General features: G+C 46.0%; 1 protein-coding gene across 2 annotated transcripts in view; it reads right to left on the bottom strand.

Annotated features, from left to right (window-relative positions):
- Positions 1-5,139, bottom strand: part of CELSR1 (cadherin EGF LAG seven-pass G-type receptor 1) — a 174,621-nt gene extending 169,482 nt beyond the window's left edge. For both annotated transcript variants that reach the window (XM_088480162.1, XM_088480163.1), the window contains exon 1: positions 1,620-5,139. In XM_088480162.1, the coding sequence (XP_088336288.1) occupies positions 1,620-5,031 (3,412 nt within the window). In that variant the 5' untranslated portion in view covers positions 5,032-5,139. The remainder of the gene's footprint in view (positions 1-1,619) is intronic.
- Positions 5,140-14,848: the final 9,709 nt, after the last annotated feature.

The following is a 14,848-nucleotide window of genomic DNA, read 5'->3' as shown; positions in this document are numbered from 1 at the left end:
TCGAGAAAAAGTTCAGCCCAGGCACCAGAGCTTCATCACACAGTGCAGAATATATATATGTCATATCATGCCTTTAATTCGGGAAACACAGGTTCTTTGACTGATTACATGGAGACTTGAAGTATATACACACACACACACACACACACACACTTTTATTTATTATTATTTTCTTTATTTATTTTTTGTTTCAAAAAGAGAAAACAAGGAGGCACACCATAGTGTAGTAATTTAAAAGTATAATGTTTTACTCAAAGGAATAACACAAAACCCGGTCCACAGCAACCGCCGAAGCCCGAGGCGTCCTTTCGTGTTTCCAAGTTTCAACGTCATCACGTCCGCATCTCAGTTGGCTCCGCCCAAATGTGTTCCTTGACAGGTGGACGTCACAGGCGTTTCTTCACTATGGTGCGCCTCCTTGTTTTCTCTTTTTAAACAAATAGATGCAACCTTTGAGGAAAGGTTATGATGGGGAGCAGCACTGTATTTTAAAACTTTCTGGACTAACTATTGTGTACATACTAGACTGTGTACAATAATAGGAGCCTATGTTTATATATATATATATATATATATATTTATTTATTTATTTTTTTACATACAATGCAAATATACTTTAGAAGGCTGAAAAATCCTAAGAACCTGTAAACTAATGCACCTGAACATTAGCTACTGGTCCATTAATGTTGAAGATTATCTTTTTATGGTTATCAATTGTAAATCCTGGCCTTCTAGCTATGCCTGATGGCTGCTGCACTCCATTCTGTTGTGTCTAGCTACAGACTTTCCAAATAGATGAAAAGTAGGAGACAATAAAGAAATAAACTTAATAAAATTATTATCTTGTGATGCACAAGATAATGGCATTATTATTATTATGCTGCTGGTGTGATAATACTACTACTAATAATAATAATTATATCACACCAGTAGCATAATACTAATAATAATAATGCCATTGTCTTGTTCATCACAAGATAATATTCCATCAGTAGGGACAAAGCATAAACAAGTGGTGGGACCCATCATCTCAGCAAGAGGAAGATGTACATACATTATAAAAATAAATAAATCCCAGCAATACTTCTAAGAACACCAAAACAAAGAATTTACAACAGCATGTTACTTCTTATACAGTTACTGACACATAGGTTAACACAATAATAAAATGTCTGTAGCAGCACTTCGTATGCAGGTAGTAATGTTTCCATAAGTTATTTTTATATAGTTGTCAAACAGATTTATACGGTGTTTCCTCATTATACACAATCACTCTTTCTGAAGACAGCTGAACAGATAAGATCACACATTTTGGAAAGCTTGGAGCTGTAGGGAGCTCCTTACGATACATTAATGAAGCAAAAGCTTTTGCCTGTCAGGGCGTCTCTCCATCCAACACACTGTCATAAACTGAACCCCATGTGTGCAAGGTTGTCAGTGTCATCAGCTACAATGTTATTAACGCGACAACTTTAGTTACATGGTTACAGACATTACTCTCTTTTCTCTCTGCAATCGGTAAATTACACTACATGGAGACAGGTTCGTATTTATACACATGGAGTAAAACAATACTTAGCTGCATAGAAGTAATGATTAAATCAGAATGAATAACTTACCAGAAACAGAGACTCGCATCAGGGCTTCAAGTGGTCTGTTGTTGTCAAGGTCCCGGCTGAGCTTCAGGTCCCCAGTGGATGGGTCCAATATGAGAAGATTTAAATCATTCCCTTGTACAAAGCTGTAATGCAGAGTGTCAGATACGTCGGGATCATATGCAGGGATTTTTCCGATTACTCCTGATGGAAAGCTATTGGACTTATTGGTGACATAGTTGTTAAAAATTATTTCAAAGTCCTGCAGCACAGGGTCATTGTCATTCTTGTCCAGCAACTTGACATGCACAGTAGCCCTGCTCACCAAAGGGGCAGAGGTGGCTTGGACAACAATGACATATTCTGTCTTCACCTCATAGTCCAGGTCAACTAGAGCTGTTAAGTCTCCATTGAAAAGATCTAACTGGAAGACCTCTGGGTTGTTACCTTCCACTATTTGGTACATAATTTGAGCATTGGTCCCTTCATCTGGGTCAGAAGCAGTAATTCTGGCAACCACAGACCCAACTGGGCTATTCTCCTCCACAAAAATATCCAGCTCATCTTTTTCAAAGACTGGGGGATTGTCATTGATGTCTAGAACAGTTATCTGGATGTCCACTGGGGCTTTCAGGGGTGGGTTACCTCTGTCTACTGCAAAGGCTTTGAGGTTGTATATAGGCACATTTTCTCTATCCAGCCGACGATTGGTCCTAATAATACCAGAAGTAGGTTCAATGTAAAAATCTCCATCTCCATCATCCCCTCCCTGGAAGGTATACATAACCCTCCCATTCAGACCAGAGTCTCTATCTGACGCAGATATTTGAAGTACACTTGTGGAAATTGGTACATCCTCAAACACAGCACCCTGGTACCTGTCCCTCACAAACTGAGGCATATTGTCATTGGCATCCAAAATAAGTATCTCTACATATGTAGTGTCAGACTTCTGTGGAATACCATTATCCTTAGCAGTCACAGCCAGTGTGTAAGATGCCTGGTCCTCATAATCCAATTCTATTAATGAGGTAATGGTTCCAGTATTTGGATCTATCCTAAACTGGGGAATGTTATCTTCCATTATATATGTTATTCTAGAATTTTCCCCTGTGTCCTCATCAGTGGCACTTATGGAAACAATAGATGTGCCTATAGGTTTGTCTTCACTCACACTCACAGTGTAATGTGAGCTCTGAAATACTGGTCTGTGTGTATTGGCATCAGTGACATTAATGAACACAAGGACAGTATCAGAGCGAGTCCCATCAGAGGCTGTGACAGTGAGGACATATTGCCTCTCTTGCTTGTAATCCAGAGGTAGAGCTAGGGTGATCAGTCCACCTCCACTCTGGCTAGTAATAGCAAAACGGTTCCTGGTGTTCCCACTAGTGATCTGATATGTTACCACACTATTTACATCTCTGTCCACAGCTGTCATGGTGAGAACACTGCTCCCCACCGCAGCATCTTCATTGATCCTCAGCTGGTAGACCTTCTCAGTAAAGGTGGGGTTGTTGTCATTGACATCCAGAACTGTTATAGCCACACTGGCTGAAGAAGTCATAACTGGTTCTCCATTATCTCTTGCCTCCACCCCAAAGGTGTAAAACTCTACTGCCTCTCTATCCAACTCTAATGACACTGTGATCCACCCAGTGTTGTTGTTAATAACAAAAGGGAAATTGGGAGGGATATCAGTCAAACTGTACTTTATGCGAGCATTATCACCAGAGTCTGCATCATTAGCCTGGATGTGAACCACAGAGTATCCTATTGGAACATTCTCCAGGACAGTGGCCTGGAAAGGGGTGCTAACAAAAATGGGGGCATTATCATTGACATCCAATACTTGCACAGACACCATACCAGTTGTGTTGATTAGAGGTGGTCTTCCACCATCCTGGGCTTTGATCCTCAAGGAGTATTCCCTGACAGCCTCATAGTCCAGGGGGTAAATGACATCGATGTTCCCTGTAAATGAATGGATGTAAAATTGCCCTTTGATGTTGCCACTGACGATGCTATAGTGTACAATGGCGTTGCTGCCCTTGTCCTTGTCTGTGGCCTGAACCTGCAGAATTTTGGTGTTGGGACTTACGTTCTCAGGCACCTGGACTACATATCGTTTCTCAGTAAATTGGGGGTAGTTATCATTTTCATCTTCTACATAGATGTAGACAGTGGCTGTGGCACTCCGTGGACCTGGGTCCTTGCCCTGGTCATTGGCCTCGACTATGAGTTGGTAGTCAGTGACCGTCTCCCTGTCCACCAATGCCCTGGTCCTGACTACTCCGGACCTCGGGTCTATTTCAAACACCGCATTTACCCCGTCTGCATTGACCAGCCTGTACAGCATGTTAGCATTCGATGGGGCATCACCGTCCGTGGCCCGGATGGTCATCACTTCGTAGCCCACTTCCAAATTTTCCCTAATGTTTTCCCTGTACTCCGACTGCTCGAACACTGGGACATGGTCATTGGTGTCACTTACTGTCACTGTCAGGTAGGTGGTGGCCGACCTCCTGGGGGAGCCGAAGTCTGTGGCAGTCACCTTGAACACATGGGTGTCCTTAGTCTCCCGGTCCAGCGCCTGGGTGGTAGTGACGGTGCCAGTCTCTGAGTCTATCTCAAAGTAGTCATTGGACCTGCTGTCAAACAGAGCCTCCATGTAGTACTGCACCCTGCCCGCGTCCCCGGGGTCCTGGTCCGTGGCTCGCAGGGAGGTCACCCGGGTGCCGGTCGGCTCGTTTTCGGGCACGGACGCCTGGTAATTGTGCAGCTGAAACTGGGGGTTGTTGTTGATGCTCCTCTTCAGCCTCCTCTGCCACCTGGGCAAGCCCCGGTCGTCTGCTGGCAGCAGCCGGAGCCGCACAAGTAGCCGCCTGCGGAGCCCAGCAGCCGGGCACACCAGGTGCACAGCGGTCCCAGGGTCCGGGCAGCGAGATGTAGGCGAGTCTCGCAACCGGCAGCCCGATACCCCCAGCACAGCGCTCAGCAGTGCCTCAGTCCGGTTACATAGGGCAGGGAGGCAGCCGGACATCCCGGGATGAGCTCCGTACACCACGTCCACATCGGGCTCAGCCAGCCCGGTGCCCGCACTCTTCCTCCGCTGCTGGATGTAGCAGCCCCGCCCGTGCTCATGTACCTGTAGCCTGATGGCCAAAGAGGTGAGGCGGCTCCGGGAGGTGAGCTGCAGATACACCGGCTGGGACAGGGCAGAGAGCCGCTCACAGCTCGCCCCGTTGCCCAGCCTGAGCTGTCCATCCCTGGTCATCTCCCCGCTCATCACTCCGGCTCCCCGCAAGTGGTAGCTCCAGTCCGATCCCAGGGACAAGTTGACTCCTCCGGTGGTCCCGGGATGAAGTTGGACATCCAACCCCCCCGCCGGCTGCAGCGCCCCGAGTACAGTGACCCACACGCAGAGCGCCCACATCTCCTGGTCAGGTACCAGTCCGGCTACTGCCCATCAAGTGCCCTCACACCGGGCTGGGGGGCGGCGGCATGCCGGGCACGGTACGCGGAAACTTCGCCCAATTCCCACCTTAACTTTAAAAGTGATTTCAAAATGGCTCCAACCCCCTCACCCTGTGCAGCTCCTCTGCCGCCGCCTCCTCCCCCCGCAGCCCAGATTAGCATAAACCTGCTCTATCCATCCACCCTGCCGTGCTAGCCTGGGAGCTTCCCACAGAGGCATCATCATCAGCCCCCACTCACTCACCCCGGGGCGGGAGGGGCCGCAGCACTGATATAATAGTACGGGGCGTCCGGTACACTAGTAGTAGCGCTACTGCTGCACTGTCTGCGGGACTCTGTCTGTCATGGTCTATGTACTGTACAGCCCATTGGGAGCCCGGCATATATTATATACATCCATGTATTAAATACGGATTTATGACCCATCCAGCTCCCAGCGGAACACGTGTATATTCCTTCTATGTAAGACAAACGCTGTGTACGTCCAGGGAATGATATTATAACACACCATTGTATGTAGTATAATGCCCCCTGCTTCGTGTTTCATCAGTCATCATTGTATGTAGCATGTCCCTGATTCATGTATCATCACTGTATGTAGCATGTCCCTGTGCTGCGGTGACATGACCTCTCCGTGTCCCTGCATTAGGGACGCTGTGTACTGCGGCATGCTGTATTACAGGTCTGTCCTCAGCCCCCCACCCCCACACTGCTGCTGTCCCCACCTGTTCCTCTAGCTAAACTATTCTGCTGCTGCCCAGGGAGCTGGAATGTATCAATGGGATCCGATCTGATTCATTGTATTCAATAAATAGCATTCACCCTTCCTCCAGCCATGGCTATGTACATATTGTTACATTAGTGATTACTGCTAGAGGTATATGTTTATGAGCATACATCATGTATGTTAGCCGTAATACGGCATCTTGTTGGGAGACCGTGCTCACACTTATATGCCTGTGACACAGTGATGAGCCGCTCTGCATGCACTTGCTGTGTGGGGGATGGGTGTCAGTGAGAATTCTCTTCTTTTGTATATTTTGTAAATTTTAAAACAATTTTCTCTCACCAGCAATAACTCTGCTTGTGTGCAGCAGCCACACCAGTGACCGGGCACAGCACAGGCCGGGGGAAAGGAAACTTTGTGCTACATCCGTGTAATATGTATTGTTCCACAGGCCGGAGCGTGTGCGTTACTGTCACCATGGTAACGGGTCACTGAGGCGTCCTGAGGGAGGGATCTGTCTGACACACCCGGGTAACAGCGCACACAGGTGTCATCTACTGCCACCTACTGATCAATTGTGTAAATACTCTAACCTGCGCTTTATTCACTGTAGGGCTATTTATCAAGAGTATTTTTTTCCCATGAAATTGTGTAGGAATTGCAGTTTCTGCAGAATTTTATGTATTGTTGCTATGTACTAATGGTCTAATGGATATTTCACAGAAGTCTCCCGGCACACCCTGGAAAAGCAGGCAAGCCTCCCGGCCGCCGACCCCTCCGGACCCCCTGAATCACATCATCGTCATCATAACACAGCTCCCTGCTTCCCAATGCCAGTAATCTAGCCGTTGTGTAGGGTGGGCGGGCCAAAATGATGCAATTGTGTGACCACTCCCTCGCTCTACCCCTAATGTCGGGTAATATACCCGGCCGCGCCCTCCTATACCAGTCATGCCCACCCGCTATGCCGACCTGGCTGCTCCCTCCAGGAGTGGGCAGCCAGAATGTCGGCAAGCCTAGGATAATGATTTGACCCCCTATGTAGTAAACTCATCAGATGGCATAAGCCACTTTGGGGCCTATTCATCACTTAATTTTCACAAAAGCAACTGAAAATGCACATTTTCACCTGCAATTGTGAAAATGAAGTTATCGGGCCATTCATCGAGAAGGTAAAGCAGGAGATATCACAGATATCTCCTACTTACCTTCCTTTTGCGGAATGGCCCGCTGTGCCCATACACTAGTATGGGGACAGTATTCATCAAGCTCCGAAAATATAATATTTTCGGAGGTCGACTGCGGGAGTATCCGCCATTTTCCTGCTCATATGGGAAGGAGGTCCGGGTTGCGAAGAAGGATCCTTTCGGATCACTTTGCCCCTTTCCAGCTCCTTCTGCCGGACGTCGGGGCTCTTGTGCGCATTCGTGACCTGTTGGTCGCGCATGCGCACTCCCATCACTGCTCCGACAGGAGCAGTGAAAGGATTCCCTGCCCCGAAAAGGAGCAGTGAAGCAGCTCGCAGTGGCAGCTGATATCACATCAGCTGCCACCGCGCCACAGCAATGATGAATTGCTCCAGCAGCCGCAGCGAGTTAGGATGTTAATTATCGGGGTCTGTTCTGACTCCGATAATTAACATGATGAATAGGCCCCTTTATCCCTATGGAGGCATATTCGGAGGGGAGAGATTTTACAATTCCTCTCCTGCAGTATATGGCTCTCGAAACCGACACTGTTGTGAGCAGCTTCACTTTTTCAGGAGGGGTCTTTTGAAAATGTGAAAGATTTCTCCGATATGCGGGTGATGTAACTCGCAGAGACAGGGGTTATTGCTACTGCTGTCCCTGTAAATTGCAATTCGTACTATACATAGCAGGGAAACTTTAAAGATGAAAAAGTCTGTTACAATATGGACTTGTAATAATTATGGGGAAAATAAAAAACAGTGCAAAATATATTTTAAACATTAATTAGTGCAGGATAGTATAGATAGGTTTAATTTCAAATGTTGAAACAATTTATAATACAAAACAAGAAAATACATATATAAATATATAATTCATAAACATATGACTATTGGCAACTAGACAGCCATATTCACAGTCAGAAAAAGTCCTCAAAATGAAAGTTGATATTGTCCCTATTTTTTAAAAATAAAAACAGCCTTGGTTGTGAGGGCAAGGGGTAAATATAGTAATCCAAGTCAGTTCGTATATTCTAGTATGCAGTCTGGTACTATCAGTTTGTGGGAAGGATGAATCCAGACAGTCCTTTAGCAAGAAATGCTCTCAGTGCAGATGTCTCTTGGTGTCCCTTAACTGCTATAGGTAGATGAAATTCCTAAACTGATCAAGATAATCAACAGAACAGGTTTTGTTTGGTGTCATGGTTGCGCTGGACTTGGCGCATTTTGCTGAGGTCTTCTCCCTCTGTTTTCTCAGAAGCAAATACATGGATTCCCAAAAGGTAGCTGGTTATTATGTCCAGCTTTTAATTACATATGTGCTACAATTGTATCACTTAAACATATAATCAATCAAGCCCCTTTGTGGGCCTCTATTATTAATATTCTCTGGGGCTCTAAGGGGCCACAGACAGGGATGTTCAATCAGGGTAGGCAGTGGTGGCAGAGCCTCCCCTGTCATACCCCTGAGATTTAATATAAAAATGATTATGCAATGCTCCCCCTGTTGTAGTGCCCATTATGCAGTGCCCCTTATGCAGTGCCCCATTTATGCCATTTAAGCAGTGCCCCTTATGCAGTGCCCAATATATAGTGCCCCTTATGTAGTTCCCCCAGTAGTGCATATTATAGTGCCCCCAGTAAAGCCCCTTATGCAGTACCCCTAGTAGTGCCCAATATACAGTGCCCCCAGTAGTAACTCAGTATACAGTGCCCCCAGTAGTGCCCAATATATAGTGCCCCTTATGCAGTGCCCCCAGTAGTACCCCTTCTATAGTGCCCCTTATACAGTGACCCCCAATAGTACCCCTTACGCAGTGCCCAATTTATAGTGCCCCTTATACAGTGTCCCCCAGTAGTACCCCTTTGTAGTGCCCAATATACAGTGCCCCCAGCAGTAGTGCTTTGTACACATAAGACTCCTGCCGCCACTGTCCATTGCTCCCGCCCCGCTCGGCACATGAGAGAGCTCCAGCCTGGCTCCAGCCCTGGGTGCAGCAGCCAATAAGAGTCTGTCTAACTCAAACACACCATCGGTGTGTTTTAATGTGAAGTGCAGTGGACCGCACGTGCCACCGGGTCCGATGGTGCACCGCCTGGTCCGACGGCACCCAGGGCACGTGCCCTGCTTGACCCCCCCCACGTTAGGCCACTGCCCACAAAGGGGTATGGCCATTCACTGAAGGGGGTGTGGCCCACCAGAGGCGTCAACAGGTCTGGCGACACCCAGGATCTCATTCAGAGCCGCTCGCAAAATGCGAGCGCTCGCTTCTCTGTAAAGAGCCGGCCTCCTGGCTGCTCGCACAGCTTTAGCGAGAGGCCAGGTTGATGGTCATGATGGTCAAGACCATCGCGACCATCGGGGCTTGCGACGAGACTCTTGTGGTAGGGTCTTGTCTGCCGCAAGCCCCAGTGAGCTTTCAGCTCTAATAGAGCCGGAAGCTCACCACTGATCACGACTGATGTCAGTGGGGCCTCCCCCAAATGGCAGGCGTTCCTTTGGGAACGCCTCCATTTGGCAAGCCACCCCCCACCCCGCCTACAAAACGGGGCGAGCTGTCGATCACCATCGACAGCCGCCCCTTTTGTTGTGAGCCCCGGAGCTCTGGGGCTTGCGCACGCGCAGTCCGGCTGCTGCGCATGCGCAGGGCCCCAACATCGACCCACTTGCGAGCCGGTCTGAATGAGACCCCCTAAGGGGCCACAGACAGGGACATTCACTCAGGGTAGGCAGTGGTGGCAGAGCCTCCCCTGTCATACCCCTGAGATTTAATATAAAAATGATTATGCAATGCCCTCAATCATGCCCTCAATGATTATGCAGGGCCTCAACATCGACGCGCAAAGTTCATGACATGCACTAACAGGTGCAGGGGTATGCCCCTGTGAGAAACAAAGGGCCTGATTCAGAGCCGTACGCAAGTGGATGATTGCTCGTTAGACGAACGAGTGAGAAAATGTAAATTCAAGCGCTCGCTCGTAAGTTCGCTCGTAGCTAATCTTCCGCCCCAAAGTCTCCCAACCCCTCCTCTAGCTAACGAACGAGCAAAATTGAGACCGTCCATCTCCAAATTTGTTTGCACGGAACGCTCGCACAAGTCCAAACCGGAAGTGGGCCTGTCAGATTTCGATTACCTGCTCGTTCATTCTGCATTAAATAGATAAGCGGGAGCGCGCACCAGACTTGACGAAAAAAAAAACTCCAATATGAAACGTTAACTTCGACAGTGAAGTTAACGTTTCCTTTCGGAGTTTTATTAGCGTTAAGTCTGGTGCGCGCTCCCGCTTATCCACCTATTCAATATAAAATTAGCGAAAAAGGGAAACTCCTTAGTTTGATTTGCGTAAAATAACGAAGTTTTCCTTAAAAAAATTGTAAGACCCCCCTAAAGTTGGGAAAACATGGGGGCACACTGTGGGTACCCCCGTTTTAGCCTTTGATTGAAAGTCGGGGATTTAATTTGACGCAGCAGGTGTTTTTTAACCGACATTGAGCAAGTGATGCAGAAGAGCACTTTGGAATTTGTCTAAAATATTTTAAGTGGTCACATCAAATTTGGGGGACATGAAAATGGGTACTAGCATATTTTGGTGTCCTTAAAGTAAGTGTTTTGAAAATTCAGCATTTGTGCACCTGCCGCTATAATTCTATTCTTCAAAACACCTGCCGCATACATGCAGAATAGCCCTGAACATATTTGCCTATTGTTTTACATTTTTTATGTTGTTTTTTATTGGGAACCCCAAATTTACAAATAATTTTTTGAGGTATCCCTATTTTAAAACAAACCTTTTTTTTAACACAGTGCTTTTTTAAAGGACATTCTCAGGGGTGCAGGCTATTTTTGTTAAAGCCTGCACCCCTAAACCCCAAATCTGCACTTTTTTAAGACACCTATTCAATGGTGATAACTTATCCCCGTTTTTTTACTTCGACTATTCAAAAATGGAAAAAGTCTTTGATATTGAATACGGTGTAAAAGTAAAAACAGTGATATTAATGCATAAACGTAAAAAAGTGCGATATTAAGGCCAAAAAATACTTAACGCACCCATATTGAATAGCCCTTGTAGTGGTAAAACATGACTTGAAATTTGTTACAGGCAAAAAACATTAGTGCGCTAAATAGTTCGCATTTTTTACTGGTTAAGAAGGAAACATTAGTGCGCTAAATAGTTCACATTTTTGACTGGTTAAGAAGGAAACATTAGTGCGCTAAATAGTACGCATTTTTGACTGGTTAAGAAGGAAACATTAGTGCGCTAAATACTGTAGTACGCATTTTTGACTGGTTAAGAAGGAAACATTAGTGCGCTAAATACTGTAGTACGCATTTTTGACTGGTTAAGAAGGAAACATTAGTGCGCTAAATAGTACGCATTTTTGACTGGTTAAGAAGGAAACATTAGTGCGCTAAATAGTACGCATTTTAAAAAAATAAACAAATGGAAATATATTTCGCAAAACAGTACGCTATATTTAGTGTTAATACATGATTTTTACATTTAAAAATAAAACATTACTTGGCAAAACATATGCGAAGACCAACACATCAAAATTGTAAAATCATGAAACAATAAAAACTTTCCGAAAAGCGACAAATAAGTCACAGTCCAAAAACTTCAATGGGGCACTGCCTAAATAACTGTTAAAAAAAAAAAAAAAAAAAAATAAGTAAGAACATTTGGTTAGTAGATCCATTAATTTTTCAAAGAGTTTTTAAAAAGACTTACTCAAAAAATAACCAGAAAAAAAAAAGCGAACGTAAAATCCAAAAATCAAACACAAAAAACCAATAACCAAATCCAACAAACCGCCTCAAACCACTAATCACGCCAACAATCCACTCCTCCAAGCTAAACCTCCAACATTCATCACCCGCCACCTCGACTCGAGTCGCAACAAGCCATAAATAGTCTTTATTTTCGCGCTCAAATTAAGGACGGATCATAGGAGCGCACAATCAATGATGCGGACGAATAATGAGGACGCATGTATAAATACGTCACGGAAAGTCACAAACGGTCTGCTGTAGTTCAAGTTGAGGTGCTCATAATGGCTACAGAACAGCAAAACAATGGCCAAGAGGCGCCCGGTAAGTATTTGTCTCTTTTGTATTCAAGGATTATTTAGAACCCTAATTTATAGAAAATTTGACATCAAAATTTACAAAATGTTTTTTAAAAAAGGTGTTGAGGATGCCATGGAAGAGGCTGCTGGGCCGAGTAGGCCAACAAAACCAACCAAAAAAAAAGGCAGCCACAATTCACAAGAAAGGAGATGGAGGTTTTGGTCCAAATGTGTGTTGACACCCTGCCACAGGCAGAAAGGAATATGGGTGCAAGCCAGAAGTGGAGAATGTGGGATGAGATAGCCAGTGCTATCAATAGGGTGGGTGAGTTGGACCGTCTAACCCGGGATGTCAAACGCCGGTACATAAAAACTACATTTTAATAAAAAGTGGTTACAGGGCCAAATACTGCAGGAATAATGCCAACTTTTTCACCCACAGATGGACCGATTTTAAATATCGCCTGAAGCAAAAACTGGCTGACAGGGCTAGGCATGCAAGGGGGACAGGTGGGGGTCCCACCCCTGTGTCATTGGAGCTGAATGACTTGGAAGAGCTGGCACAGGGGTGTGTGCAGGAAGAGGAGGTGTTTGGCGTGTCCAACATGGATATGGACATGCCAGACTTTGCGGCTCCTCATGTTGTCCCAGGTAAATGTTGTTATGTTACCAACTCTGAAATGTGTTTGTGACAATATGTAGATTCTAATGTTCCTCTTTTCTCTTTTTTCTCACAGAGACACAGGCGGATGAGTCTACTCCAGAGGGGAGCCTTGGCCGCAGGGGAGGAAGCAGTAGATCCGGCTGGGGACCCTGCAGAAGCCAGTTCACGGCAATCCCCCTCGCAGGCAGTGGCCCTCCTCACAGATCTCAATTTTAAATCGGATCACCACACGGAGATTCTGCTGAGGATGGACGCCAGTCTGCTATGGGTGGCTGAAGCCATGGAGCAAAATGCTGCGGCCAACGTGACCATTGCTCAGGCCCTGGCCGAAAATACCGGGGCCAACATCCTAATTGCCAATGCCCTGGAGCAGCTCATTCGCCAGCACATGGTGGAGCCGGCCTCCCTTCCTGCCGGAACATCAGGATCCTCCACCTCTGGCACAACAACAGCCATCCCTCCAAATGTGCCTAGCCCTCTGCCTAGTCCAGAGGCCACAGCATCTGCCTCTGGACAGGCCAGCCAAAGGACATCCCGGACCCGGTCAGGCTCCCACCCTACCCCGGCCAAACGGGGCAAAAAGCGATGACAGCACTGGCTAATTTTCCCACAAATCCTTCTGTGCTTGCCCCATATTCCTTAAGGGCCAAAACTTCCCTCTCCTTTCTTGTGAATTGTTTTTAATGTGTGTTATTTTCTTTTGGGCAAATGCCACTATTGTTGTGTTTGTAATTTTAATTTCAAATTTTTTTACGTTAGCCAGAACTGAAAACTGGCAAATGCACAAGAAAAAATAAAAATATGTCTAAAAAATAAAAACATTTAAAAATCTGCTCCATTGTATTGTGACATTATTCTAAAAATGGTTTATAGGTAATCCCGGCCAAAAAAAAAACAAAAACAAAAAACATTCATTTTAATTCAGATTCCAAAGGGTTAAAAACCATTTAGGAGTTTTAAGGAACACTTTGCCAAAACAAAATGGATGCAAATTTTCCTGGCCCATTAAAAATGTTGCTAAAACACAAACATGATGACAATATTGTTGCAATAACACAAAACCAAAAAAAAAATGCAAAAAAAAATAAATAAAAAATTGGTACGCTAATTGATTGTCTAATCCAGAAATTAGCAGCTGAGTATTTCACCTGCGTACGGTTTTGTGCTACTAAAAAAAAACTATTTGCTAAACACATTACAAGCTTGTTTTCAATTCTAAGTTGATTGCTTTTCGGGCAAGAAATGATAAATCGATTAAACATCGAAGAGGCACGGGAAGGAGGATGAGACCATCGTCATTGTGGTAGTGCATACCAGACCACAAGCTGTGCGAGCAGTTTGAACGGAAAGTGGATCAGACAGTGACGTATGACTTGTTCCGATCACATTGGCCGTTCGCATGAGATGATTTATGTACGCCCAAAAAATGCCTCGACACGCCTGCGTTTTCCCATCTCCACCCCCGTCAACGCCCAAAAATGGCCTGATCTGTCAATCACATTTGACATGTCACTTCCTGTTTGCTATTCGAAGAATGACTAAAAAAAAGATCGCAATCAGCCGTACGCACATGCGCAGTGTAACACCGGCGCATGCGTGGTTTCACAACATCGGAACGCTACGAGCGTACTGCCGCTTACGAGCGGCTCTGAATGAGGATCAAAGTTCGAAGTACACACTGAACTGGTGTGGGGTGAAACCCCGAGTCCGACATGAGGCTAGGGCCTCAGGATGGAATGGAGGTCAATAACAAGGTTGAGCCCTGAGATGTAACAAGATCCGGAAACAGGGTAAAGCTCTGAGACGTAATGAAGATCCGGAACAGGGTTGAGCCCTGAGACATGATGAGGGTCCGGAACATGGTTGAGCCCTGAGACGTGATGAGGATCCAAAGCAGGGTTGAGCCCTGCGATGTGATGAAGGTCCGAAGCAGGTTTTAGCCCTGCGGCGTAATGAAGGTCTGGAGCAGGGTTGAGCCCTGCGGCGTAATGAAGGTCCGGAGAAGGGTTGAGCTTTGTGGCAGGATGTAGGTCCGGAGTAGGGTTGAGCCCTGCAGCATAATGAAGGTGTCACGGCTACAGACATTTGAGACTCCTGGGAAGAGTCAGGCTTACTAGGTAGTATGAAC

The sequence above is a fragment of the Taudactylus pleione genome, unplaced genomic scaffold (assembly GCF_031769625.1).
Source record: "Taudactylus pleione unplaced genomic scaffold, aTauple2 ptg000251l, whole genome shotgun sequence".
NCBI classification, from domain to species: domain Eukaryota; kingdom Metazoa; phylum Chordata; class Amphibia; order Anura; family Myobatrachidae; genus Taudactylus; species Taudactylus pleione.
The sequence above is the reverse complement of the archived record's forward strand: the minus strand, read 5'-3'. Positions and strand labels throughout refer to the sequence as shown.